Here is a 27,816-nt window from a genome sequence, read left to right on the forward strand (position 1 = left end):
AGGTGATACAACAGGGTACTAGAGCCTCCATGCCGGCCCGTATCACATCTTGTATCCAAGCTAGAGGCAGTACAACAGGGTACTAGAGCCTCCATACCTGCTCGTATCAAATCTTGTATCCAAGCTAGAGGCGGTACAACAGGGTACTAGAGCCTCCATGCCCTCCTGTATCAAATCTTGTATCCAAGCTAGAGGCGGTACAACGGGGTACTAGAGCCTCCATGCCTGCCTGCCTGTATCACCTCTATCACATCTTGTATCCAAGCTAGAGGCGGCCCAACAGGGTCCTAGAGCCTCCATGCCCTCCTGTATCACATCTTGTACCCAAGCTACAGGTGGTACCACAGGGTACTAGAGCCTACATGCCCACCCATATCACATCTTGTATCCAAGCTAGAGGCGGTACAACAGGGTACTAGAGCCTCCATGCTCTCCCATATCACATCTTGTACCCAAGCTAGAGGTGGTACCACAGGGTACTAGAGCCTACATACACACCCGTATCGCCGCGTATGGAATCTGCTACAAGCCCGGCAGTATAATGTAATGCACTCACGCAGGCGGTCATGCACAATATAGCTTTTTTTGTTTGTTTGTTTAGAGTTGCATTACATTACATTGTGTATGGGCTGCGGGTATATCCACAACCATAGAGCAGAATGGGCTCTGTGTTGCAGATATAGAAGGGGGTTCCTTACTGTAAGAGCTGTGAAATTATGGAACTCTCTGCCTGAGGACGTGGTGACGGCAATTTCGCTGCACGTGTATAAGAGGGACCTAGACCTCTTTCTTGAGAGATACAATATTACATGTTATACTCACTAATTACTTCAGCAGGGTGGTAATCCGGGGATTATTCTGATTGCAGATTGGAGTCAGGAAGGAATTCATTTCCCCTATATGAGAAAAATTGGCTTCTACCTTATTGCCATTTTTTTGCCTTCCTCTTGATCAACATTTGGGGGTAATAGGCTGAGCTGGATGGACATGGGTCAGCCTTACATACTATGTTACTATATCCGAAACTGTGTAATCCAATGCATTTGATTGGTCCGCAGATCAAGCGCTCGCGGAGTCCATAACTCCTATGCGGTGGTGTGAGGCCGGCCTGAGATCGGTCTGTAAAGTTGCTGTTCATCAGTACTGATTGCTCGTTTGCAGAATGGCCGGTGAGGATTGCCAACACGCGCACTTCAGTTATTATTTTTCTTTTCCAGCTTGGAAATATAAAACGCCGCCGCAAGCAGAGTTCGTGGAGAAGTTAACAAAAGTGGTGGTTTCCCAACTCCCAAACTTCTGGAAACTCTGGATATCCTATGTAAATGGAAGCCTTTTCAGCGAGGTATTGTGAAAAAAGCCTTCTTGTTTATTGCATTTTGCTTCCCTGGAATTCTAATTCCCGGTAATGAATTTCCAATGTATCTTTTTGCACATTTTTGAACTGCGGATGGTTAGAAGAATGTGAACTGTAGAATGATTCTAGTTTTATAAAAGGCATTGGCATTTATTGCAGGTAAGAGGGCAGGGGGCCAAAGGAAACCCTCTACACTGTAGCGTTCTTATTGGTCAAAACGATTCCGTTGTAATGTTTTTGAATTCTCAGATGAAAAGGGGTTGTCTGCGGTAAGATGGCGCCTTAAAAAAAAAAAGCAGCAATCAACTGGTTGCATTGAGTCTGATTCCTGAGATCTTTGGCAAATAGATGAGTTTTGTTGTGGGATGATGTGGCTAACAGTTAAGATGAGCGACTGACCAAGTATTACTTGCTCCATTCCACCAGAGACGGAGCCGCTGCTTGTAATGCCTGGTTTAGACGCAACGATTCTTGCACAAAAGACATCTTTTGAGCGTTAATCGTTGGGTGCATTTACACGGCAAGATGATCGTTCAAAATTCGCTCAAACGGCAGTCTGAGTGACAGTTTTGAGCATTCACTTTGCATAAGTGTGTAAATGAAGGCTCACGCTGTATACAGAAGACAAGCAGGACTGCTATCTTCTGCATACAGCTGTTGTCTTCTTGGAGCGCTTAGCTGGTATACAGCTAAGCGCTCCAAGCGGGATATGCAGAAGACAAGTGGGGCCGCTATCTTCTGCATACAGCTGTTGTCTTCTCGGAGCACTCAGCTGGTATACAGCTGAGTGCTCCGAGCAGGGTATGCAGAACACAGCTGGAGCGCTGTCTTCTTCATACTCTGGCTGTGTGTCCTGAGCTGGATACCAGCTGAAAGAATAGTATCAGTGGTATCCCGCTGAGTACTCAGCATGCAGCACTGATAAGGCTCATCATTCTCTTTCAGCTTGCTGAAAAACAATGATAAACGACTCGTTAACGTAAACTGCAGGATGTCCGTGAGTTAGACCCGAAGATTCTCGCTCAAAAGACGGCTTTGAGCGATTTTTGAGCGAGAATCCTTGCTTCTTAATGGGCCTTAAGTAATTCTGGGCAGTGGTTCATAAAAAGGGCTCCTAATTGCGGGACCTCCACTAAAAGGCCATATAGAGAGGTTGTCCTGAATGGAGATCATTGACATTAAAGCGTTTGTTCCATGTATTGTCCCTGCTTCCACAGACAGGGGGTCTGGCAGTAGCAGATTCCCCTGAGTGCTTCTTTATTGGTCTGGCAGAAGAATGTCAAAGCCCTCTGCCAGATCATGTATGCGTTCAATATGCATAGAATAGAACCCATTGACTTCAGTGAGTTTGTTCACAAATGTGAACAAAGCGCAAATATGTGCACAATACGCAGGGAGATGCGCGAAACACTGCGGAATTACGCAAGAAAGAGAACACAACCTTAAACTTATTAAGAACATGTGCTTTATTTTTTGCATATTTGTGCACTAATGATTCCCCATAGAAGTCAATGGAGGGGGGGGGGGGTGCGCAAATGCCCCCAATACAAGAAGATGCGTGAAACACTGCGTAATTCTTCTGGTAAAAGAACACCTCTGGGGCTCGTTACTAAGACTAATTAGCATTCTCAATCGGTGCGTCTTTGTTTGCCGCGCGCAAATGAACATGTCTTGCAGTTGCAAAAAGTACAGTAAAATACGCCGATGTGCACACAAAAAAAGCACCGTTCATTCCGCAGTAAGGCAGTGAAGCCGGCCTTACAGTCTGGTAAATCCAGCACTCCTTTCAGGGGATAGTTCGTCTTTTAGTTTGGATTTGATCCCCCTCTAGTCGCCGCAGAGACGGGGACCGCCTTCTCTTATTTCTGGTTGCCAGTAACAACCGTAAAACAGTTTTAAAACTTTTGCAAAGTATCCAAAGCTACAGAGGCTCCTGTGTGAAGCGCCTCACGTGCAGAGAGTGCAGACCGTTGTCAGTTGTAACCGGTTTCAGTGCTTTATCCTTTTTAAGTCATGAAGTCGAAAAGTGAATCCGTTGGGCTAACCACAGAATAGTTTAGTTATGTCTGTGCAGGAAAGGGTTACACTACTAATCTAGCATCATCTTAATTGAAGAATTCTAGAAGTTTCAGACCGTGTTTACTTTCTAACAGACATTTTTGCACAGGCGTGCACACCTAGCGAAATCTAGTATATTTTATGCTTTTAGGCAGATTTGGTTGTCTTGGTAACAAATCGCCTCTGACAGATATCTGCAATAGCAATACTGAAAACCGTATGTTATCACATGATCAATAAAAGGGTGCATAAATCAGAATACTACCCTTGTGCTTTACATGGAATGTTCATTATAGCTGAAATACTGGTATTGCAGTGTACTAGTACATAATCCCATACTTCCATTAGACCTATTAGAACAAGACACCGTGGACATGTCTTTATGCCAAGGTCCTTATAGCCATCTCTGTGCAAATTTAGTTTGTCAGAGGGGCACTAATGATAGACCTTAATACCTGTAAGACCGTGTCAATGTACTGTAGCTCCTCAAGTCTCTGGGTGGATTATCCTTCAGTCTGGACTTCCCCTTTTAGTCATATTTACCTAAAGTATAATGTCCAGTAGTGATGTAGCCAGAAACTACGTAAGACTGTGTAAAACTACACAGTATGCTTGTATTAGTGCATACATGCCTTAGGTTATGCAGCACGTGGAAATGACCCTTTTTTTTAAAGTGAAAGAGTTTTAAAGTTTGACCTCTGTTGACCACTAGGTGTCACTGTTTTACATTTTTTTAACCTTTTTACATATTTTACCAAAGCGTTTTTATGTTTGAAATGTAACTTTAACAACAACTGAAAATTTAAATTTTCCCATGATTTGAGCCACCCTTCAACCTCCATGAGTTCTAGGCCGGCTGCACACGAGTGTATTTGTGCACACAGCATGCAGAGAATAGAACTCGTTGACATTTGCATATTTTGTGCACGCATTTTTGTTACACACAAAAAAAGAGCATGTTTTTTTTTTTTTTTGCATATTTGCACACCAAGGGTTCCCTGTTGAAGTCAATTGGGGGGGGGGGGACAATACACAAGAAGATGCATGAAACACTGCGTAATTCTGCAGGAAAAAAGAACACATCTGGAAGTTATTAAGACTAATTAATCAATGTGTCTTTGCAAATGAACAGTAAAATACGCCGATGCGTGCTCAGAAAGGCATTGTTCATTCTGCAAGCTCTGTTTTCTGATTACTTGTATATGGTTGTTTTTATGTTTTCAATGAAAGTCCTCTTTAACCCCTTCATGACACGGCCCATTTTGGGCTTAAGGACGCAACAATTTTTGGCGGATTTTCTTCTCCGTTTATGAAAAGCCATAACTTTTTGATTTTTCCGTCGACGCGGCCGTATGAGGGCTTGTTTTTTGCGTGGCAAACTGTAGTTTTTATCGCTGCCACTTTTGGGTACATAGACTATATCGTAAAACTTTTTTTTTTTTTTTTTATGATAGCAGGGAGAGAAAACGCATCAATTCTGCCATTTTTTTTTTTTTTGCAGCATAAATTAGACATTCCATTTTTTCTGCTGGTCGGTACGGTTACAACGATACCAAAATTCTTACATTTTTTTTTTTTTAGGTTTTCCCACTTTTCTGCAATAAAACCCCTTTTTTTTGGGAAAGCTTTTTTCTATTCTAAATCGCTGCATTCAAAGTCCTGTAACTTTTTTATCTTTTGATGTACGAAGCTCTATAAGGGCTTATTTTTTGCGAGACAAGCTGTAGTTTTTACTGGTACCATTTTGGGGTGCATACGGCTTTTTTGATCACTTTTATTGCGTTTTTAGTGAGGCAAAATGCTAAAAATTAGCATTTTGCCTCAGTTTTTTTAGCGTTTTGTTTTAGCGGTTTTTCCCGTGCACAGTCAAACGCATGTGCAACTTATTGTACGTGTCATTATGGATGCGACAATACCAAATATGTGGGGATTTATTTTTTTTTTACCTTTTTTTTATGCTAATCTGAGAAAAAGCATAAAAAATGTTTTTTTTTACTCTTTTTTTTTTTTTACATTTTTTTTTTAATTCATTTTTTTACACTGTTTGTGTCCCTCTGAGGGACTTTGACCACTGCCCTGATGATCGCTGTCATAAGGCATGGCAGGGCTACTGCCCTGCCATGCCTTATCGCTTATACAGCGATCGTAGGCAATACAGGACACCAGTGCCTGGCGTCCTGTTGCCATGGTGACAGGCCGGGCTCTCGCGATGACATCACGAGTGTCGGCCGGAGACACAGAGGGAGTGCGCTCCCTCTGTGAACTCTTTCCCTGCCGCGATCTACATAGATCGCGGCAGGGAAGGGGTTAACAGCGGGGAGCGCATCTCCGATGACACACCCCCCCCCCCCCCCACCCCCCCCCCCGCTGTTGCAGCAGGACGCCGGCTGTGACTGACAGCCGGCTCCCGCTGCGGGATCATATGTGGTCCCGCGCTATCTCCAGGACGTAAGTTTACGTCCTGTTGCGGGAAGTACCAGGCTTCCAGGACGTAAACTTACGCCCCGCAGCGGGAACGGGTTAAAACTAAAATTTACGGTCGATTTTCGTAATATATCTTTAAAAGGGGTCACGTTCTGGTTTAATTTTACTTCATTCCAAATCCTTTGATTCATTGACAGCAATGAAGTTAAAGGGGTTTTCCAGGACCCCCAGTACTGATGACCTATCCTTGGAATAGGCCATGAATATTGGATTGGTGGGGGGGGGGGTCTCACTCCGATTAGATGTTTATGACCTATGGAGGAAGTGCCATCTAAACGATAAGACTCTGACATCTGGACATGACTATTCACCTTGTCAATGAGGTGTACAGTCTGATACGGTCAGCACTGATTGGACGATGTCAGAGTATGCAGGGACCTGCCTAAATAGTACGCCGCAGCTGTCAGGGTCTTCAGACATTTCTATATGGAAATACAGAGGAAAGGAAGAAGGCAGCGTTGTAAGAAGAGATGCTTCAGAATTGTTATCTTGTGGGGAATACAAGTATTTACTAAGACAGACATGTCAGGCCTGCTGATAAGCCCGCTTTAATTCTATATAAGTAGAGGCCTATTTACATGTAACGATTATTGCTCAAAATTCGTTCAAATGACCAAAAATGAGCAATAATCGTTACATGTAAACGCGGGCATCCATGCACATTTTGTGTAAACGATGATTTTAAGGTGAACTTAAGATCCATCATTCAGCCGCAGAGAGGTAATGCCTCTCAATAGACCGCATTCTGTGTTCTGCATGGGAGTCGGGAGATTACATTGTAACCTGCCGGCAGTCCTGACGAGAACAATGCAGCTGTGTGCACTGAGAGGTAACACCTGCATGTAGATAAAACAGGATCCACCATTCACAATAGGCGATGTCACAGCTAACCTCCTCCCCTCCCTGCACACTGACCACAGAGCCTAGTAATAGTCTGTCACTTCCTGATCTATAGAGAAAACTTTTCAGCAGTCATCAACCCTAACATCAAAGGTAGGATTACACTGAGAGGTAACGCCCATATGTAGATAACACAGGATCCACCATTCACAAGCGGTAAAGAGGTGTATAAGCTGTGATGATCTACTCCCCTCCCTGCAAAATGACCTCTGTACAGGTCACAAAGCATGTCTAGACCAGCCTCCCATACAAGTCAATGGGACCCTATCCTGTCCATTGTGTGAATGGCCCGTGAGGCTGCTATAAAGTGTCTCTAAGTGCTCTAAATATTTTAAAATGCAGCCCAGGAGAGACGGCCGCCCCCTGTAGTCCTGTACAGACAACAGAAAAAGGGAATACGTCTCTCGATCTGGTTTTAATTAAATTAATTTGGCGATGTAGTCCCTATTAGCTCCGCAGCATACAGACTGCTATCTGTAGTGATTGATCGTGCAGCTACATCCCCATTCACACGTTACAGACTGCAGGGTCTGAGATTTATCTCGGCAGCGAGGATCGGATACCATTGTGGTGGCACCGTAGGCGAGCCGATCACTTGCCATGATCTCTCGCAGATCACTGCTGAAGTGATGGGCTGCAGCAGCGGTACTACCTGAGCAGCTCAGCACTGGGGAACACTGAGGGATTGTTCAAAGTGGACAACCACTTCAATGTAGATGTCAGTGTGAAGATCTGAAAGATTTCTTTTAACTCTTCCTATTAGACTGCGGAGAAATCTGGCCAAATGGAAAAATACCGAAAGAATGCAAAACAAAAGCCAAATGATTTTAAGGTAAGATTTCACTAAATACGTCAATGTAATCGTAGCAACGTGCTGATATTCCGAATGTCATGTAATGTTACTGGGGTGGATCTGAAGTGCCACAATGTGGCTGCTGTCCCATGAAGAGATAATGCATCTGTAGACTGGATGGGAAGGGGGTGGAGCCTAACGCTACGCTTTTGCAAATAGCGCTGCGTTACGCTCCGCCCGCTCCGGTCTACAGTTGTATTCTACCTCCTGTCTCTATTTCAACACTTGTTTATAAAATCTGGGACAACCTCTTTAATGACTTGAAATCGAGATCCCAATGATGGCGGACCTTGATGCAGAATAAGAATGGGGGAGTATCTTTGGTCACAAGGATAAGAACTAGTGCAAACATTCAAGACAGGAGTCATTTTTCCAGACTACTTGCTTGTGATCCGGTTGCTGGGGGCAGCCACTCCACTATTTGTATTAGTTTTTGGCAATGGGGTTGAATTCTCCACCAATCAGACATTAGTATCTTAGATGTCACCAATGTCTATGCTAAGACGAGCCCCATCACAGAAACCAAAGGTTTTTTTAATTGCCGTAATATACACTATAATTGAAGAAGTCATTTCCAAAGTAACTTGCCATATATACTCGAGCATAAGCCAAGTTTTGAAGCACATTTTTTTTGTGCTGAAAAAGCTCCTCGGCTTATACTCGAGTCAGGGAAGGGTTAAAAAAAAAAAAAAACTCCATACTCCCCTCCCAGCCGGTGTCTGTGTCCACGGTGGCAGTGCAGCGAGTTGATAGAATCCTGCCCTCTGTCATCTCCCTGCTCGGCTTTCAAATCCCCCGCTGTCAGCTCTGTGGAAGGAAGCGCTGTGATTGAATCAAGCGCCGGCCAATCACAGCTGGCGCTCGATCATTCACAACCAATCACGGCCTGACGGCGGGGGATGACAAAGCTGAGCAGAGAGGACAGCGGGGAGGATTCTAGCAGAATGCCACACCGCCTCCGAGGACACAGACGCTGTCTGGGAGGTGAGTATGGAGATTTATTTTTTTTACCTAGTATATACTCGAGTATAGCTAAGCTTACATTCGAGTCAATAAGTTTTACCAGTTTTTTGTGGGGAAACTTATTGACTCGGCTTATACTCGGGTCGGTTAATACTAGAGTATATACGGTATATCCATTTTCTGAAGAAGCTGATGCAAGAGTGGTAACGTAGTTTTCATGATGCCTGCTGTCATGTTATAGCCACAACATTCACTGCAAACCTCACATTTTATTCCAAGTGTCCGTCCTCACACGGCAGAAAGTCCTGTTTTGTAGAAAACTGCATTTGTTGGCATTACGTTACTTTGGAAGTTACCTCTTCAATTTCTGCCTTTCAGTTTTTCTAATTGTTTCTTCCCTGGAAGCTTTGCTATGTGAAGCTGTCCATGCAAGAAAAGAGGATAAGGAGATGGCATAATGGTGCCCCAGATACAGGGCACAGAAGGATTTTGAGGGTCTACACACCTTACATACACATTCTCTTGTTTCCTCTTTACCATAGAAGTGCTGAACAGTAGGAAAAACTTAAATGTTTTCTACTTAAAGGGGTTTTCCTAGTGCCTAAAATTGCTCCACAGCCACTCTGTATTTTCTGATCATGTGACTGCTGCAGCCAATCCCTGGCTACAGCAGTGACCACTCCTACCCACTGATTGGCTGCAGCAGTCACATGTCCTGATCAGCAGGTACAGAGTGGCTGTGGAGCAGTTTTAGGTGATGGGAAAACCCCTTTTAAGGATTTAACGGACTTGCCTTATCATTAATTCGCTCTCCCTGTGAATGGGAGGCCATTGTTATAGTGCAGGTTGGATCAGGGTATAAGCTGCTGCCCCGCCCCAATGACCCTTTACTATAATGCACAGTATTATACCTGTAGTCTGATTTACATTTATTGTGTATTTTATGTCCCAAAGAAAATGATACAAGAAGTGATGCAGTGCTTGGTGAAGCTGATCCGCGGAGCGCTGCTCCCCAATACTCTTGGTCAGGAGGATGTGGTGATTTATGGAGGTTGGGGGTCGAAGGCTGAATTATCTGGGCTTTGGTTGGCGCATGTTGTTCAAACTGTGCGGTAAGTTGGGTCTGATATTTATCATGGTGATCTTTTAAAGGGGTTGTCTCGCGGCAAGCATCAAAATTTAACATTACCCCATTCCCCCTGTCACCCCCCTGGCATAAAATAGCAATTTAAAGCCGTTTTTAAGCCGCTTGCTACTCACCGATGTGCTGAAATGTGAAGTTTTAAAAATCTTCTGCCTAAGATGGCCGCCGGTCCTTTCCCAGGGATGCACTGCGGTTTTCTCCCATGGTGCACCGCAGGTCTTCTCCCATGGTGCACCATGGGCTCTGTGCGTTCCATTGCCGATTCCAGCCTCCTGATTGGCTGGAATCTGCACACGTGACGGGGCGGAGCTACGATGACCAGCTCTCCGGCACGAGCGGCCCCATTCACCAGGCAGAAGACCGCACAGCGCAAGCGCGTCTAAAAAAGCAAGAAGCCAGCGAATTTAGACGGATCCATGGCGACGGGGACGCTAGCAACGGAGCAGGTAAGTGAATAACTTCTGTATGGCTCATATTTAATGCACGATGTACATTACAAAGTGCATTAAAGGGGTGGTCTCGCGAAACCAAGTGGGGTTATACACTTCCGTATGGCCATATTAATGCACTTTGTAATATACATCGTGCATTAAATATGAGCCATACAGAAGTTATTCCACTTACCTGCTCCGTTGCTAGCGTCCTCGTCTCCATGGTTCCGTCTAAATTCGCCGGCAGCTTGCTTTTTTAGACGCGCTTGCGCAGTCCGGTCTTCTCCATTCAGCACGAGCCGCTTCAGTGTGCTCCCCGCTACAGCTCTTCTGCGCATGCGCAGACGAGCTGTCACTGCTCGGGAGCGCGCTGAAGCGGCCATTCTGCACCATCCTCTGTTAGAGGAAGGTGCAGAAACTGGAGCTGCCCAGCGGAGAAGACCAGCCCAGCCCAGCAGCCCCGAGAAGCCTCCCAGGTAAGTGATGGGTCGGGGGGGGCTGCCGCTGCGCCGGGGGGGCTGCCGCTGCGCCGGGGGGGCTGCCGCTGCGCCGGGGGAGCTAGCGCTAGGCCGGGGGGGCTGTCGCTGCGATGGGGGGGGCTGTCGCTAGGCCGGGGGGGCTGTCGCTGCGCCGGGGGAGCTAGCGCTAGGCCGGGGGGGCTGTCGCTGCGCCGGGGGAGCTGTCGCTAGGCCGGGGGGGCTGTCGCTAGGCCGGGGGGGCTGTCGCTAGGCCGGGGGGGCTGTCGCTAGGCCGGGGGGGCTGTCGCTGCGCCGGGGGAGCTGTCGCTAGGCCGGGGGGGCTGTCGCTAGGCCGGGGGGGCTGTCGCTGCGCCGGGGGAGCTGTCGCTAGGCCGGGGGGGCTGTCGCTAGGCCGGGGGGGCTGTCGCTAGGCCGGGGGGGCTGTCGCTAGGCCGGGGGGGCTGTCGCTGCGCCGGGGGAGCTGTCGCTAGGCCGGGGGGGCTGTCGCTAGGCCGGGGGGGCTGTCGCTAGGCCGGGGGAGCTAGCGCTAGGCCGGGGGAGCTAGCGCTAGGCCGGGGGGGGGCTGTCGCTGCGATGGGGGGGGCTGTCGCTGCGCCGGGGGAGCTAGCGCTGGGGAGCCGGGGGCTAGCGCCGGTTACCTGCTGTCTGGTCGGCGGCTGCGGGGCGTCTGGTCGGCGGCTGCGATGCGTCCGGTTGCCATGGAGACACAGCTGGCGGCGTCTCGGGAGCGCGCACGTCGGGCTGCAGCGAGCGACGGGGAAAGAGCCGGCGGCCATCTTGAGGAAACTTTTATAACTTGCTGAAACGCTGGAACGGTAAGTACGAACCAGCTAGAAATGTCATTTACAGGGGGGCTTAGTAATGTGTGTTTAATGGGGGGGACTGGGCAAAAAAAAAAATTAACTGCTTCCTCGAGACATCTCCTTTAATATGGCCATAAGAAGTGTATAGACCCACTTGCTGCCGCGAGACATCCCCTTTAAGTATTTCAGACTTCTCTCTGGCTGCTCCGGGGAAAACTGAACATGTGAATGTAGAAACAACCGGCCACCTACTTGCAGCACCGTGAACTAAGTTCTAGTGCGGTTAGGGGAGCCGGTCGGGTACATTTTAACGGTGCTGTAGGGAGATGACCGGTTCCCTTTAAGGTGCAGCCATTTAGGGCATTCCTAAAGTGAAAACCATGTTTGAGCTTTATTCTCAGTTGCCTAAGCCATTGCTGCAGTAGTTTAGGCCGTAGATAGTCGGTTACTGTATGCCTCAAGGAGGGACAGCATACAGCGTGAGCAGTTTTGCGCACACATTTTTGGCTGGTTATCCCACCGCCTGGATACATATTTCAAGAACAGAGTTGGTGTAGTTCGTAAATGAGCTTACTGCTTGACAAAGTCCCCTGTGTCGGACGAAACGTTGCAAGTTCTGTTTTGCATGGAGTTTTTATAAATAAAGATGAAGTTTGGAACTCAACTTTGATGATCATTATCTGAAGATTCCTGTATGGTGCTGCTTACACACATTGCTTCATGTTGAACTTACTGCATTGGGACAGTGCTGGACCCTAGCCCAAAGCACTGACCTGCTGCCATAAGTAGCTTCTAGGCTTTATACCACCATACTCGAGGTGTTATGGTGTCAAATTTATACCATTGGTTGAAAGCCTTAGTAATGCAAAGCTCATTTTCTTGTTAATTAAATAGCATTATATTTTCCTAACGACATTTAACCTCTTAGCGCTACAGGCCATAAGCATCCCCCAGCAAGGACATAAACTTAACTCAACGGGACGTAAACTTACATCCTGTGGATGGCACTGGATCAGAAGTGAACCCGCGCCATCACGCAACGGGAGCAAGCTCTGACTGATAGCTGGCCTCCTGCTGCAACAGCAGGGATCGAAAAGAACACTAATCTATGACGTCATCAGACCTCCGTGATGTAATTATTGCAACCAACTGGACGCCAGACACTGGTGTCCGGGTATGCCATGGCCTATGATCGCTATTGTAAGAAGTACTGCAATGCATTATCACGGCGATCAGAGCTTTTATGGTTGAAGTCCCATACAGAAACATAAAAAGTGTAAAAAAAATTTTTTAAAGTTCAAAATCACAAAAAAAACCTCTATTGGGCGAAAGTGGAATAAACTAAAAACCATAATAATTTTGGTAATTTTGGAATTGTACTGACCTGCAGAAAAAAATGTTCATATCGTTTTAGCTGCATGATTAACACTGTAAAAAAAGAAAGACAGCAAACAGTGGCAGAATTGATGTGCTTTCTCTCCCTGCCCTCCAGAAAAAAGTTAAGTTTTTACAGTACATTATACTTACCCCAGAAATGGTACCAATAAAAAAACTACAGTTTTCCACACAGAAAAACAAGCCCTCATACAGCTGTGGCTCTGAAATCCCCCAAAAATCATTGCGTCCCTTGGGCCAACATAGGCCGTGTCCTCAAGGGGTTACAGGCGAAATGTCAGGTTGGAATTCTTGAAGGACTTCTGCCAGAAATATCAGAGCCGCTTGTATAGCGTTAGGCAATCTTTGGAATTGGCGCTCATTGACCTATCCGCACGTGTGGCTGTTCGGCATTCGGATGAGTTGAAAGTAAACGTTTGCATGATCTGCATGTATTTTCCAGTTACATTTCATGGCAGTTTGAAAAGCTTCTATTAGTCATAAGAGAATACATTTGTTGGACTACACATTGGTCGACATGACCCGAGCACACCTTCGCTCTGTGTTGGACTACGCATGGGTCGATATGGCCCGAGCACACCTTCACGTTGTGTTGGACTACACATCGGTCGATATGGCCCGAGCACACCTTCACGTTGTGTTGGACCACACATCGTTCGACCTGACCCGAGCACACCTTCACGTTGTGTTGGACTACACATCGGTCGACATGACCCGAGCACACCTTCACGTTGTGTTGGACAACACATCGGTCGACATGACCCGAGCACACCTTCGCGTTGTATTGGACTTCACATCGTTCGACATGACTCGAGCACACCTTCACGTTGTGTTGGACTACACATCGTTCGACCTGACCCGAGCACACCTTCACGTTGTGTTGGACTACACATCGGTCGACATGACACGAGCACACCTTCATGTTGTGTTGGACCACACATCATTCGACCTGACCCGAGCACACCTTCACGTTATGTTGGACCACACATCAGTCGACATGACCTGAGCACACCTTCACGTTGTGTTGGACTAGACATCGGTCGACATGACCCGAGCACACCTTCACGTTGTGTTGGACTACACATCGGTCGACATGACCCGAGCACACCTTCACGTTGTGTTGGACTACACATCAGTCGACATGAACCGAGCACACCTTCACGTTGTGTTGGACTTCACATCGGTCGACATGACCCGAGCACACCTTCACTTTCTGTTGGACTACACATTGGTCGACATGACCCGAGCATACCTTCGCTCTGTGTTGGACTACGCATGGGTCGATATGGCCCGAGCACACCTTCACGTTGTGTTGGACTACACATCGGTTGACATGACCCGAGCACACCTTCGCTCTGTGTTGGACTTCACATCGTTCGACATGACCCGAGCACACCTTCACGTTGTGTTGGACTTCACATCGTTCGACATGACCCGAGCACACCTTCACGTTGTGTTGGACTTCACATCGTTCGACCTGACCCGAGCACACCTTCACGTTATGTTGGACCACACATCGGTCGACATGACCCGAGCACACCTTCACGTTGTGTTGGACTACACATCGTTCGACATGACCCGAGCACACCTTCACGTTGTGTTGGACTTCACATCGTTCGACATGACCCGAGCACACCTTCACGTTGTGTTGGACTTCACATCGTTCGACCTGACCCGAGCACACCTTCACGTTATGTTGGACCACACATCGGTCGACATGACCCGAGCACACCTTCACGTTGTGTTGGACTACACATCGGTCGACATGACCCGAGCACACCTTCACGTTATGTTGGACTTCACATCGTTCGACATGACCCGAGCACACCTTCACGTTGTGTTGGACTACACATCAGTCGACATGAACCGAGCACACCTTCACGTTGTGTTGGACTACACATCGTTCGACATGACCTGAGCACACTTCACGTTGTGTTGGACTTCACATCGGTCGACATGACCCGAGCACACCTTCACTTTCTGTTGGACTACACATTGGTCGACATGACCCGAGCATACCTTCGCTCTGTGTTGGACTACGCATGGGTCGATATGGCCCGAGCACACCTTCACGTTGTGTTGGACTACACATCGGTTGACATGACCCGAGCACACCTTCGCTCTGTGTTGGACTTCACATCGTTCGACATGACCCGAGCACACCTTCACGTTGTGTTGGACTTCACATCGTTCGACATGACCCGAGCACACCTTCACGTTGTGTTGGACTTCACATCGTTCGACCTGACCCGAGCACACCTTCACGTTATGTTGGACCACACATCGGTCGACATGACCCGAGCACACCTTCACGTTGTGTTGGACTACACATCGTTCGACATGACCCGAGCACACCTTCACGTTGTGTTGGACTTCACATCGTTCGACATGACCCGAGCACACCTTCACGTTGTGTTGGACTTCACATCGTTCGACCTGACCCGAGCACACCTTCACGTTATGTTGGACCACACATCGGTCGACATGACCCGAGCACACCTTCACGTTGTGTTGGACTACACATCGGTCGACATGACCCGAGCACACCTTCACGTTATGTTGGACTTCACATCGTTCGACATGACCCGAGCACACCTCACGTTGTGTTGGACTTCACATCGTTCGACATGACCCGAGCACACCTTCACTTTCTGTTGGACTACACATTGGTCGACATGACCCGAGCATACCTTCGCTCTGTGTTGGACTACGCATGGGTCGATATGGCCCGAGCACACCTTCACGTTGTATTGGACTACACATCGGTTGACATGACCCGAGCACACCTTCGCTCTGTGTTGGACTTCACATCGTTCGACATGACCCGAGCACACCTTCACGTTGTGTTGGACTTCACATCGTTCGACATGAACCGAGCACACCTTCACGTTGTGTTGGACTTCACATCGTTCGACATGACCCGAGCACACCTTCACGTTGTGTTGGACTTCACATCGTTCGACATGACCCGAGCACACCTCACGTTGTGTTGGACTTCACATCGTTCGACATGACCCGAGCACACCTTCACGTTGTGTTGGACTTCACATCATTCGACCTGACCCGAGCACACCTTCACGTTATGTTGGACCACACATCGGTCGACATGACCCGAGCACACCTTCACGTTGTGTTGGACTAGACATCGGTCGACATGACCCGAGCACACCTCACGTTGTGTTGGACTTCACATCGTTCGACATGACCCGAGCACACCTTCACGTTGTGTTGGACTACACATCGTTCGACATGACCCGAGCGCACCTTCACTTTGTGTTTGTCTAGTTCCTTGGGATTTATCATAGATTTGTAAAATCGTAAAAAATATATATATTTTTGCTAATAATAATGTCTTTGTCATTTATGTGTTGGTTTGTTCAGGCATACTTATGAATCGCTAACTGCCCTAGAGATCCCCAACGATATCCTCCAATCTATACAAGACCTGATACTGGATTTGCGGGAGACTTGTGTCAAGGTCACTTTGCGGCATACGGCTGAAGGTAGAGAATGTGTGCATCCTCTGTACATGCCTGTAATTCCATGGGTTACACATGTTCACTTCTTCTTACTCCTGGATTAGATGATCTCATTTTCACATTTATCTATACCACTTTCCCCCCACCAGCTAACGACTATACATGTATGAAGCCCCGAAACTGTAAAGCTATGAGTTGGCAGCAGATTGTGGTTAAGTGGACCAGTCATTCATGATTTATTTCATGACTGGACTAGTCAAGTTCTGTAAGTGTAACTCAATAGTATAGTGAGGATAAGAGAAGAAAATATTGGTTATCATCCAGGTTTTTACAGTATTTATCAAAATGATATAATATAAAGTTATATAAACACCAATCAGTCATAACATTAATACCACTGACCGGTGAAGAAAATAAGATTGATTATCTTGTGACACTGACACCTGTCCATGGGGGGTTACTGTTGGGCAGCAACTTAACTCATAGAGTTGAAATAGACCTCTAGGGTCATCGGGTCCAACCCCCCCCCTCCCCCTGCTCAATGCAGGATCACTAAATCATCCCAGACTGATGTCTGTCCAGCCTCTGTTTGAAGACTTCCATTGAAGGAGAACTCACCACTTCCTGTGGCAACCTGTTCCACTCATTGATCACCCTCACTGTCTAATATGTAATCTGTCTCCTTCCTTTAAGCTGTATCCTTTTACTTATATTATGTAAATTCTTAATGGGACAGTCTTACCACAGTATAGAGGATAATTTGCTAATCGATGGCAGTCTGACCACCGGTACCCCTACTGATCCCAAAAATTTGCAGCCCAGGTGGTCCCAAAGTGTGGGCAGCGGAAGACTCCATTCAGTGGTTCTGCTCTATATGGTCAAGTTCAAGTGCTCATCTATCACCAGCTGTCCACGGGAAGTGAATGGAGCAGTGGCACGCATGCACATCCTCCTCTGCCCACACTTCAGTCACGCTACGGCTGCATAGTTGGGATCGGTGGAGGTCCCTGCATTTGGACCCCCACAATCAACCAGTTATTACCTATCCTGTAGATAGGGATATCTTGCTGCGGTGGGAATAACCTTTTAATGGTGATGTGTTGGAAGCAGGAAGAACAAGCAAGTGTAAGAATTTTGACAATAGCCAAATTCTGATGGCTAGTTGGATGGCTCAGAGCATCTTTAAAATGGTGGGGCTTGTGGGGTTTTCCTTGTATGAAGCAATTATCTCCTAGCAAAATTGATCTGAGGAAGGACAGTCAGCGAACAGACAACCAGGGTCCTGGGCACCCAAGGCTTATTAACGCATATTGGATAAAAGCTATGATCCCGCAAAAAAGCAACTTTAGCAGAAACTGCTAAAAAGGTGATGCTGGCAATGATAAAAAGGTGTCACAACACAGTGTAGCAGCAGACTAGTCAGGGGGCCCATGCTGACCCCGGTCCAACACCTAAAATGCTTAAGATGAGCATCAGAAGTGGACTGTGGAGCAATGGGAGAAGTAGACTTGGTTTGATGAATCACATTTTCTTTTACATCATGTGAATGGGCAAGAGTCACTTACACGGGGAAGAGATGGCATCGGGATGCATGGGGAAGAATGCAAGTCGATGGAGGCAGAGTGATGCTCTGAAATCTACTACTAAAGGTCCATTTAGACCCAACGATTATCGCTCAAAATTCGCTCAAAGCCGTCTATTGAGCGCTAACCACTGCGTCTAAATGCATGGACATTGCGCGGTTTTCGTGCACGATTCATTCCTCGCTCAATTCTAGTTTTCTTGACCTGAGCGATGAACTCTTATCAGCGGTGCAGGCTGTTATCACAGTCGGCAGCGCTGATGAGATTCTTTCAGCTCATATCCCGCTGGCAATTCATAGCGGGACGCAAGCTGTAAGCGCGGAGAACAATACAGCTGTTTTCTTATTCAGGACAGCTGTATTGTTCGCCGTGTGATAGCGGCGGTGTCCCACTCTGCCTGCATAGCCCTTTAGTAGCTACTTAGCTGCTATAGACTATGCAAAGATGATCACTCAAAACTGTCACTCAAACTGTCATTTGAGCAACTTTTGAGCGATCATCTGTCAGTGTAAATGGGGTATAATCCACAGCAAATCAGCTACCCGTGAACACCCTCTTAGAGCGAACAGCGACTACTGCCACAACTGCCCGACTGACGTGTTAATTGGCTAATTATTGCTTTTTCAGAGGTGAAGAAACTGGCTGACAAAGAAGACTGGGTAGTCGACAACGAGGGGTTAACATCTTTGGTAAGTTTATCTCAATAGTAGTTCATGCAGAAGCCACCATGTCCTCCATTGTCACATGACTTGAAGTAAATTATAAAGCGGTGGTGTGAATTAGACCTAACCTAATTTGCGCTTGGCTAAAGTCGTGGTCTTACACACATACATCGTTTTCCATTACGTGTGAACGCACCATTAAGCTAGAATAGCACATGCTGTTTTTATTGAAATTTATTTATTTATCTTTTTTAAACCCAAATCAGGAGTGAAATCTCAGAAATGACTCTAAAACTCAGGCCGCCTGTCCACGGCCGCAAAGGAATATCACGAGGGGAGCACTAAAGGTCACTGCGATGAGCCTATCTTAATGATGTAATCGCAGAGAATCGTGGTATGCCGCGATTTTTTTGAGGCGTGAGCGGAAAACTCGCTATGGATTTCCTGCTCGTGTACATCGGGCTGCGCTTTCCATAGTTATCCTATGGAAAGCATTTCAAGCGTGATCCGTGTGCGATTTATCCCCGCAGATCACGCTATGATATATCGCCCGCGGACAGACAGCATTAACAATCGATCGCAACCTTTTTACTTGTTTGATGAGAATTCCTCAAGGGGAGGGACCAGACAGAAAAAAGAGGCGGGGGGGTTTAATCCCACCAAGGCCAACACTTTTCCATACAAACCCTACATTGGAAAGCATTATTTTTGTGCAGCACCTGTAGGTGACAACTGACTGATATACACAGCGATGTATATGTCATCCCACAGATATCACACTGCATGCAGGCAGCACATGGATACTCCATCCGATATGCGGGGCACGGCTCATTACATGTCTTCTAGTACAAGACTCGCGCAAGAATAGGACATGCAGTGATTTTTCAAGCTCGGACCATTGGTCTATATCGCAGTCAACCAGAACTCACATTAGAATATCACTCATGTGAATAAGCCCTAAAGGTGCACTGCTGGCTGCGTTGTACACTGGTCAACAGTATATATGCAGGCCGCTATCTATATAAGCTAATTACTCATCAGTGTGAGAACTGAAGTAATGTGCAGAGGTGTATGCAGAACCGTCCGTAGGTGCGTTCACACGTGGCAGAAACGCTGCAAAATCCACGGCAAAATCTAAAGAATTTGCAAATCAAAAAGCGCATCAAAATCCGCACCATTGCTGCTTTTCTCACCTGGGAATACTTCTCGCTGCCAGTCCCTGTGCACTGTCACCGGTATTGAGTGCTGCTTTGGGGACTGGCAGCCCGCAGTAATTCTAGGTGGAAGAAGGCTTTGTGCGAGCTGAAATCTGTTGCATATCCAAAGGTGACTCCGAGTCAGTCAGCCCCAGTAGTGCAGTTTCTGCTGCGCCGTGGATGTATATGAGGCTCATCCCAAGATGTATATTTGATGTGTAGAACTCGCTTACAAATATATAAATGGAAACAATGTATCGAGCCACGCGGTCTACAGTTATTGTCATGAGATGTATCAATGTAGGGACAAAGCATATATTGCCTGATGTTCCGGTGTCACAAGGCGTTGCGGTGGCGCATTCAGTCACCGGTCTGACTAGCGTTGTATTCTCTTTATATTAGAAGTATATAATTATTATTATCTTTGAATATTTTTTTCCAGCCATCGCAGTTTGAGCAAAGTGTTACCCAAGCCCTGCAGTCACTGAAAGGCGTCATCGAGTGTAAGCCGGCTGAAGGAAGTGTAAGTATACCAGTAAAGGAGGGGACTTGGGCAGTCTTCCTGTGTCTTAGGACTTGTCAGTCAGGGCCACCTCAACCGTCCTGAGTCAGGCTGAGCTCAGACGGGCGGATTCCAATTGTGGAATCCGCATCAAAACGCGGGCATTTGAAAGCAGGTAAATTCACTTTTTCGCTCACACTCGCAGATACGAATTGCGTAGTCCACCAGAGGAGAAAAAAATCGCTGCATGCTGTATTTTGCCACGGATTCTGCGTGGACAACCTCCATTGAAGTAAATGGAGGCCGTCCAACCCACAACCAGTAATCCATAACATTGCATATGGCCCGCGGGTACCTGCGTCATCACTAGGCGACAGCGTGGGGAATACAAACCTTCAAAAGAAAACCTGTACGGAGTATGACTGACAGTGAGCCGCAACCGCTTATCCGCAATACAAGAAAAGAAAGGTACATAGCGTCACCAGCCGGTCATGCACGCATAGAATCCGGTCCGCTCGTTTGAGCCCAGCCTGAACCGGGTTTTTATTTTTTTAAATTTATTTAATTTGCTCACTGTATACTTCCTTTTTCTTTTTGCTAACTAACGTGATTCTAGTACAGCCTTGAGCATGGATTGTTACAATAGGCAAACTAATGCCGGCCCCAGACATTGGGCCCCTTTCACATTTGCATTGGTATTTTTGTTTAGTTGCATCCTCAGAGCCGAACAACAAAACTACCAGGAGTGCCAAATCCAGCATATACAACCAGCGCTGGACGGACTCCATCGACTCATGGGCTATGTCTGCTTGCTGGCGTTTTCCCATAACAAAAAGCCTAAAATGTTTAATATTTTAAAAACCCTTTTACTGTTTCTTAGGTTGAAAACATAAAAGTGAAATGTAATTGGTATTGTTGAGTCCAGAAGCGCTATCATTTGAAATCTGTTAATTATCTTGCACGGTGAATGCTGTAGAAGTAATACACAACGGCTGTTTATGATCACCCCACCTTCCCCAAAAATGGAATAAAAAGTGATCAAAATGTGATATGTACCCCAAAATCGTACTAATTAAAAGCCACCGCTCACCCTGCAGCTCGATTGACAGGGAAGAAAGTTTTTTTGGTTTGGCAAAACCTTGTACACCATGCCCATCCACATCATCAGGTCACTGTGTAGTTCAGGGCAGGAGACGTCCTCCAGAGTGATAGACGCTCCGGCCAAATGATGAGGACCCTGAACAGTGACACATTAGTCTTCTAAAGTAGACCTTCCCTGTAATGATACAGTGTAAACAACAAGTCTTCTGTACATCAATTCTTCACAGTTTTCTAAATTACAATGCTTAAAGGGCTTTTCCAGGGAGGATACTATTGCTGACCTATCTTTAGGATAGGTCATCAATAGTTGATCAGCTGGGCTCCGTTGCTCAGGACCCCGACCGATAAACTGATTGTGCGCTCGCTAACCGGTGCCACAATTACACAGCGGTCAGAGCAGAAGCAGCGGAAGTTTAGCTGATCGATCGGGATCCCGAGCGACGGACCCCAGCTGATCAACTACTGATGACCTCTCCTGAGGATAGTCATCCATAGTATTCTCCCTGGAAACCCCCTTTTAAATACTTTCTGCCAAGTTTGTCTACAGATAACATCTAATGACTGGGGGGCCAGAAAAAGGACGCTACAAGTCAAGTTTGATCTCCCCCACCCTTAAAAAATAACGTAAATCTATTGCATTACTTCTGATTTTGTATTACTTTTTTAGGCAATACATAAAGCAGCACTGAGAGAAGAAGGAATCTGCAATTAATTATAAGATATATCACATTTGACTTGTGATGAAGTTTTTTTGCATTTTAAAACCCAATTGCTGGTCCTCATACCTGTAGCTTTCAAATTTGAGCAGATGTGTATGCAAAAAAATGAAAAGTAATGGCAATCTTGTTATTTTGGGGTGACTTTACTATAATCTACCTTTTTTTATGTAGTAGCAATACATAAATATACACAGAGAGCATATATAAATACTTGCAACAAAACGCATATCATCGTGCTCAACCCTTACTGGTCTGAATACGTCCATGTAATAAAATGCCTGCGCTGGGAAACGAAGTAATCAAATCCATATGGAACACTGAAGCCAGTATAGATAATTCATATTGAAACAGCCCATATATGCATAATAAGAGGGGGGATAGGGGAGCAACAAATGTGCTACAGAGACCAAAAAGACTCTTCTGCATCGAAATGAAAGTGCCTGTATAGGCACAACGAACAATGGCCTATATACAGACCACAGAGATGTCATGCCCCACGCCCGTGTGCCTGTATATAGGGTATTGCTCGTTAGTGCATACATGTGTACTTTCATTCTGATGCAGTAGGTTCTTTTTGGTCATTGTGGTACATTTGTTGCTCCCCTTCGCCCTCTATTTTTTTTCTCATTCGATTTCCCTCCTCTTCTTGATGGGCTTCCTGACCTGGATGAGGTGTTTGTTAGATGTTCTATAATGTTTAGAATTAGAATGTACAGTTCCTAGTATGGAAGAATCATTTAAAGGGAACCTGCGATGTCCCCACAGTACAGTTATGGTGCTTTTAAGGAGCCGGGTGATTTTTTTTTTTTTCTTCTTACCTGCGATTTAGAGATGAGCGAGCATACTTGCTAAGGGCGATTACTCGATCGAGCATTGCCCTTAGCGAGTACCTGTCCGCTCGGACGAAAAGGTTCAGCTGCCGGCGGCGGGCGGGGGAGAGCGGGGAGGAACTCACCCGCGCCGGCAGCCGAATCTTTTCTTCCGAGCGGGCAGGTGCTCCCTAAGGACAATGCTCGATCGAGTAATTGTCCTTAGCGAGTATGCTCGCTCATCTCTACCTGCGATCCAAGGGTATCCCCCTCTGAATTCAGTATGTAGAATGAAAATCTGACCCTATACAAGTCTATGGGGAGCACACAGGACTCTGAAGAGTCAGAATTTAGTGCCGCGCTCCAACTTTAGAGAGGAACCGTGGGAGCAGGTGAGTATAAAACACATCAACGGGCTTCCTGTCACTGTAATGTAGTTTGGACGTGGCGGGTTCCCTTTAAGTTTGCAATGGAGGATGCTGGTAATAATGGAGTCCCGAGGCATAACGTATATCACTGCACACTTTTTTGCTTTCTCCTTATGTGTACATCTTATCTATCGTTCCAGATCTTTCAGCAGCAGAAGGCGCAGGACACCTTGTGCATGCTCTGCATTAATATAATCCAGGTCTGTAGAAATTATTTCATTACTTCAGGGTCAGTATAACTAATGTTGTAAATCTTTTCACTACGTACACTACATGGAAACTGAGCAAATATGATAAATTATAGTTACACAAAAGTTTACCCAAGTACCAGCAGAAATACCATTTTTTATTAAAAAAATCTACCTTTTAGTTCTTTAAGAACAAACTGTTTACATTTATTGCAACAATGTTTAATATGAAAGTATGATGGTGCCTTGGGTTAAGAGTTTAATTCGTTCCGTGATGGAGCTCGCAACCTAAAACACTTGTAACTTAAATCAATTTTCTTCATTGAAATGAATGGAAAAGCCATTAATCTGTCCCGGATCGTGACGCTCCCCCACTGATTTCAATGGGGATGGCATTACCTCATTGAAAGCAATAGGACGCCGGCAGCCCTGCAGTGATTTTCAGGGAAGGGCTTTAAATATAAGCCCTTCCCTGAAAATCATCCCTAGCTGTAGTAAAAAGAAAAGAAAAAAAAAAAAAAAAAAATATATATATATATATATATATATATATATATATATATATATATACACACACACACACACACTCACCTGTCTGCCCGGGACTCAGGCGCGTCTAGTCGCTGCTTGTTCTCCCTGCACTTCCCTGAAGCTTTTCAGCAGGCGGGGATTAAAAATGCAGGGAGAGCAAGCGGCGGCTAGACACGCCTGAGCCCCGGCAGCAGGGGACAGGTGAGTATATATATTTTTTTTACTACAGCAGGGATGATTTTCAGGGAAGGGTTTACATTTAAAGCCCTTCCCCGAAAAATCACTGTAGGGGTTGCCGGCAGCCGGGGCCACTGGCAGCAGTGGCGGCCACATTGAGAGCAAGGCTTGTAACCCAAGTTTTTGCTCTTAAATCAGAGCTAAAATTCAGGAGAGAGTCTGCTCTAAAGGCAAAAAGCTGAGGCGCTCTTAATCCAAGGTATCGCTGTAAAACATCTGGTTCGTACGTTTAGATTTGCTTCCTCCCTGTTGATCTGACAAGTTCTTATGTTTTGTGTGTTTGTTTTTTTACTTCTAGGCTTTCATATCTACCCTCGAGTACCTAAGTAACAAACCCGAAGGAGATGTGGATACAATGCAGTACGTAATTAAACACTTACTTCACTAAAGTTGTTTTGTTTGCTTTACAACGGATCATTTCTGTCTAAATTGCATATTGTAAGAAGATCATATAGGCCGGTTATCTCCGGGGAGAAGTGAAGCACTCTGCAGCAGGCACGCAGGAAAATAGTAGTCCATACCGTCAGCTCTTAGTGCAACGGACCTCAGCCAGTTATATTTGTGAGTTTCAGTTGACAGAAATAAAATAAGAAAGAAAAGCCTCTCCGGCTGTAACTGTACATGAGATATCACTTCTCTATTACCCAACATACCTGCTGTGTTGCAATGCTCTCGCAGCACCTGTCCCTCTCCCCAGGTGGAAGGAGACTCACTGAGATTCAGCCTTTTCCAAAGAGCCATCTACGTGCGCTACTCTGGTTTTTACTGTACTTTTTGCACATGCAGATCAACCCACAGCCATTATACAATATATTGAAGGGGCTAATTAGCCTATTTGGTTCCATATGTTCTGTTTCCAAGTGTAAATGTGCAGGAAAATAGAACATGCTGCATATTTTTTGGCGTGACAGAAATGCGCACACGTGAATGAACTCATTGAAATCAATGGGTTCTACTTGCTGCAAATTGTGTGCAAATTGCCAGTGTGTATACTGTATGATTGTATGTGCATGTGTTTAATTACAAACATAAGTACTTTTTTATCATTGTGTTGTAAAACATTGGTGGACAGTAAAGTGCCTGCTGACCCCCCCCCCCCCCCCCCTTCCCCCTTCCCTCCCAGACCTTTACAGCCTGGTTCCCTCTGTCCTCCCTCCATGTATGTAGAAGATGACAGGAGGTGGAGAAGGAGACTAGAGAGGAGGTCAGAGAGGAGACACAGCTGGCACATACCTCACCCAGGTCACTGATGAGTCTGCACTGGCATGCTGCTGGGCTCCTTTTCCCCTTCCCCTCTTGCTCCCATATGAGGAGAAAATACTGCGCCATCCAGAACGCACTATATGAAAACTTGTGAGCAGGTCAGCTGAAAAAAAAAAGTTCTACTGAGCCTGTGCCTCTTCCCCCAACCTTGATACTGAGGCGCCCGGGGCAAGTGCCCCACTGGACCCTCCACCCCTAGCTATGCCTCTGCTATTCACCAGACAAAATATCAAGTGAGTTAAAACATTACTACTTTGTGTTATGTTAAATGTTCCTTGTACTTTGCTCAAGTTAATGCTAAGTGTCAGTTTCATCAGTTGGTGTTGGTGTTTGAGGGCAAAAATAGTGTATTCTGCAATGCTATTTTTGCCACCATAGCAAAAAAAAAGTCCAGATACCTGCCGAAAATGTAAGGCAGGTTGTTCCATATAAATATTAATGCAGGTGAAAACTTTCATAGAGCAAAAAAAAAATTCAAATAAAAAGTTTTTTTTTTAATTGGATTTGGGTCCATTTTTTTTCTAGAGAAACATTCTAGATTGGTTGAAGCTTCTTGATCCGGACTTCCCCTCATTCATTACTTCAAACTCAATTGATTTCACAGCAAACTGTGTTAGTGGTAAAATGCTATTTTCCTGCCTACCAGGTAAAGAGACGGTTTTTAATGCATTCAGCGTATTTCAGTGATTAACCATCTCCAGCTGCCTACAGACCAAGCCGTAAACAAGAAGCAAACGGATTTCTTTTAACTTGTTTGGCTGTAAATTTTGCATTCCTAGAAGACTGAATGATGGTTATGAGAGACGTCTGACCTCGCACTGAGGACTTCTCAAGAAATTGGTTATGCTTAGCATTCACTTGTGAAAAAAGTGACGTTTTGTCGTTTTCCTGTTTCTCACAATTTCTTCTTTGTTTCTCAGTGTTTCAGCTGATATTTCATCTCCTGACTTATTCGGAAGCCTTAATGAAGAGCCCACAATATCCTCTGTACGTCTTTGATTGTTCACTTTTTTTTTTTAATTGCATCAGAGATTTAGTTATCGTTAACTCAGAATCTGCAATAATGCACCGTATGATCCTAGAACACACGGGGCTTATATCAACTGTGGTACGAGAAAACTGCTGGTCTCCATTTTTCATCTGCATGGATATTTTTTTAATGTTCATATCTATTGACTATGGGGGATTTCACACGGAACGACTATCATTCAAAAAATCGTTGGATCGTGCAAATTTGAATGACGATTGTTCAGTGTAAACATGGCCAACGATTGAATGATGAACATTCGACGTTCATTTTATGCAGTCATAACAAAATCACCTTATGCATTTTATGTCAAAACCGCCTGGCATCACGTCGGGGAAGAAGCAATCCGCCGCCGCGGCTGATATTAATGCTGCTGACCTCATTGAAGACAATGGGAGGTGCAGTGCAAAAGCACACACAAAGATACTTGTAACAAACAAGTCATGCCAAATGAATCTAATTTCTGTCTATGACTGAATCACCGACTGGGTTGATCAGGACAATGCGGTAGATATAGTATATCTTGACTTTAGTAAAGCATTTGACAAAGTATCTCATACCATACTTATTGAAAAAATGACCAAATATGGGATTGACAAGGCGACTGGTAGGTGGATTCACAACTGGCTGAGCGATTGTACTCAAAGAGTGGTTATAAATGGTTGCACATCCAAGTGGAAGAATGTATGAAGTGGGGAACCACAAGGCCTGTCCTAGGCCCAGTGTTCAACATTTTTATAAATGATCTGGAGGAGGGAATTGATGGGAAATTGATCAAATTTGCTGATGACACAAAGCTAGGAGGGATAGCTAACACTAGGGAAGAGAGAGAGAGTATTCAAAAAGATCTAGAAAAGCATGGACAGTGGGCAGTGACTAACAGAATGGTATTTACAAGGAGAAATTCAAAGTCCTACATCTGGGTAAGAAAAAAGCACATACAGAATGGGAAGAATTGTGCTAAGCAGCAGCACATGTGAAAAAGACTTGGGTATACTAATAGATCATAGACTGAACATGAGCCAACAGTGTGATGCAGCAGCCAAAAAGGCAAACTCAATTCTGGGATGTATTAAGAGAAGCATAGAGTCTAGATCACGTGAGGTCATTATCCCCGTCTACTCTTCCATAGTCAGACCTCATCTGGAATACTGTGTCCAGTTCTGGGCACCCAGATTTAAAAAAGAGATGGGCAAACTAGAGCAAGCTCAGAGAAGAGTTACCAGG

At 45.7% G+C, this 27,816-nt stretch overlaps 1 protein-coding gene across 1 annotated transcript in view; it reads left to right on the forward strand.

Annotated features, from left to right (window-relative positions):
- EXOC2 (exocyst complex component 2) overlaps positions 1-27,816 on the forward strand; it is a 168,571-nt gene that overhangs the window by 102,543 nt on the left and 38,212 nt on the right. Inside the window, exons 12-20 of the mRNA XM_066579268.1 lie at positions 1,218-1,342; positions 7,560-7,628; positions 9,567-9,724; positions 16,246-16,367; positions 18,554-18,615; positions 20,227-20,307; positions 23,484-23,543; positions 24,598-24,659; positions 26,483-26,549. Of these exons, the coding sequence (XP_066435365.1) occupies positions 1,218-1,342; positions 7,560-7,628; positions 9,567-9,724; positions 16,246-16,367; positions 18,554-18,615; positions 20,227-20,307; positions 23,484-23,543; positions 24,598-24,659; positions 26,483-26,549 (806 nt within the window). The remainder of the gene's footprint in view (positions 1-1,217; positions 1,343-7,559; positions 7,629-9,566; positions 9,725-16,245; positions 16,368-18,553; positions 18,616-20,226; positions 20,308-23,483; positions 23,544-24,597; positions 24,660-26,482; positions 26,550-27,816) is intronic.

Source organism: Eleutherodactylus coqui, chromosome 9, assembly GCF_035609145.1.
Source record: "Eleutherodactylus coqui strain aEleCoq1 chromosome 9, aEleCoq1.hap1, whole genome shotgun sequence".
Taxonomy (NCBI): Eukaryota; Metazoa; Chordata; class Amphibia; order Anura; family Eleutherodactylidae; genus Eleutherodactylus; species Eleutherodactylus coqui.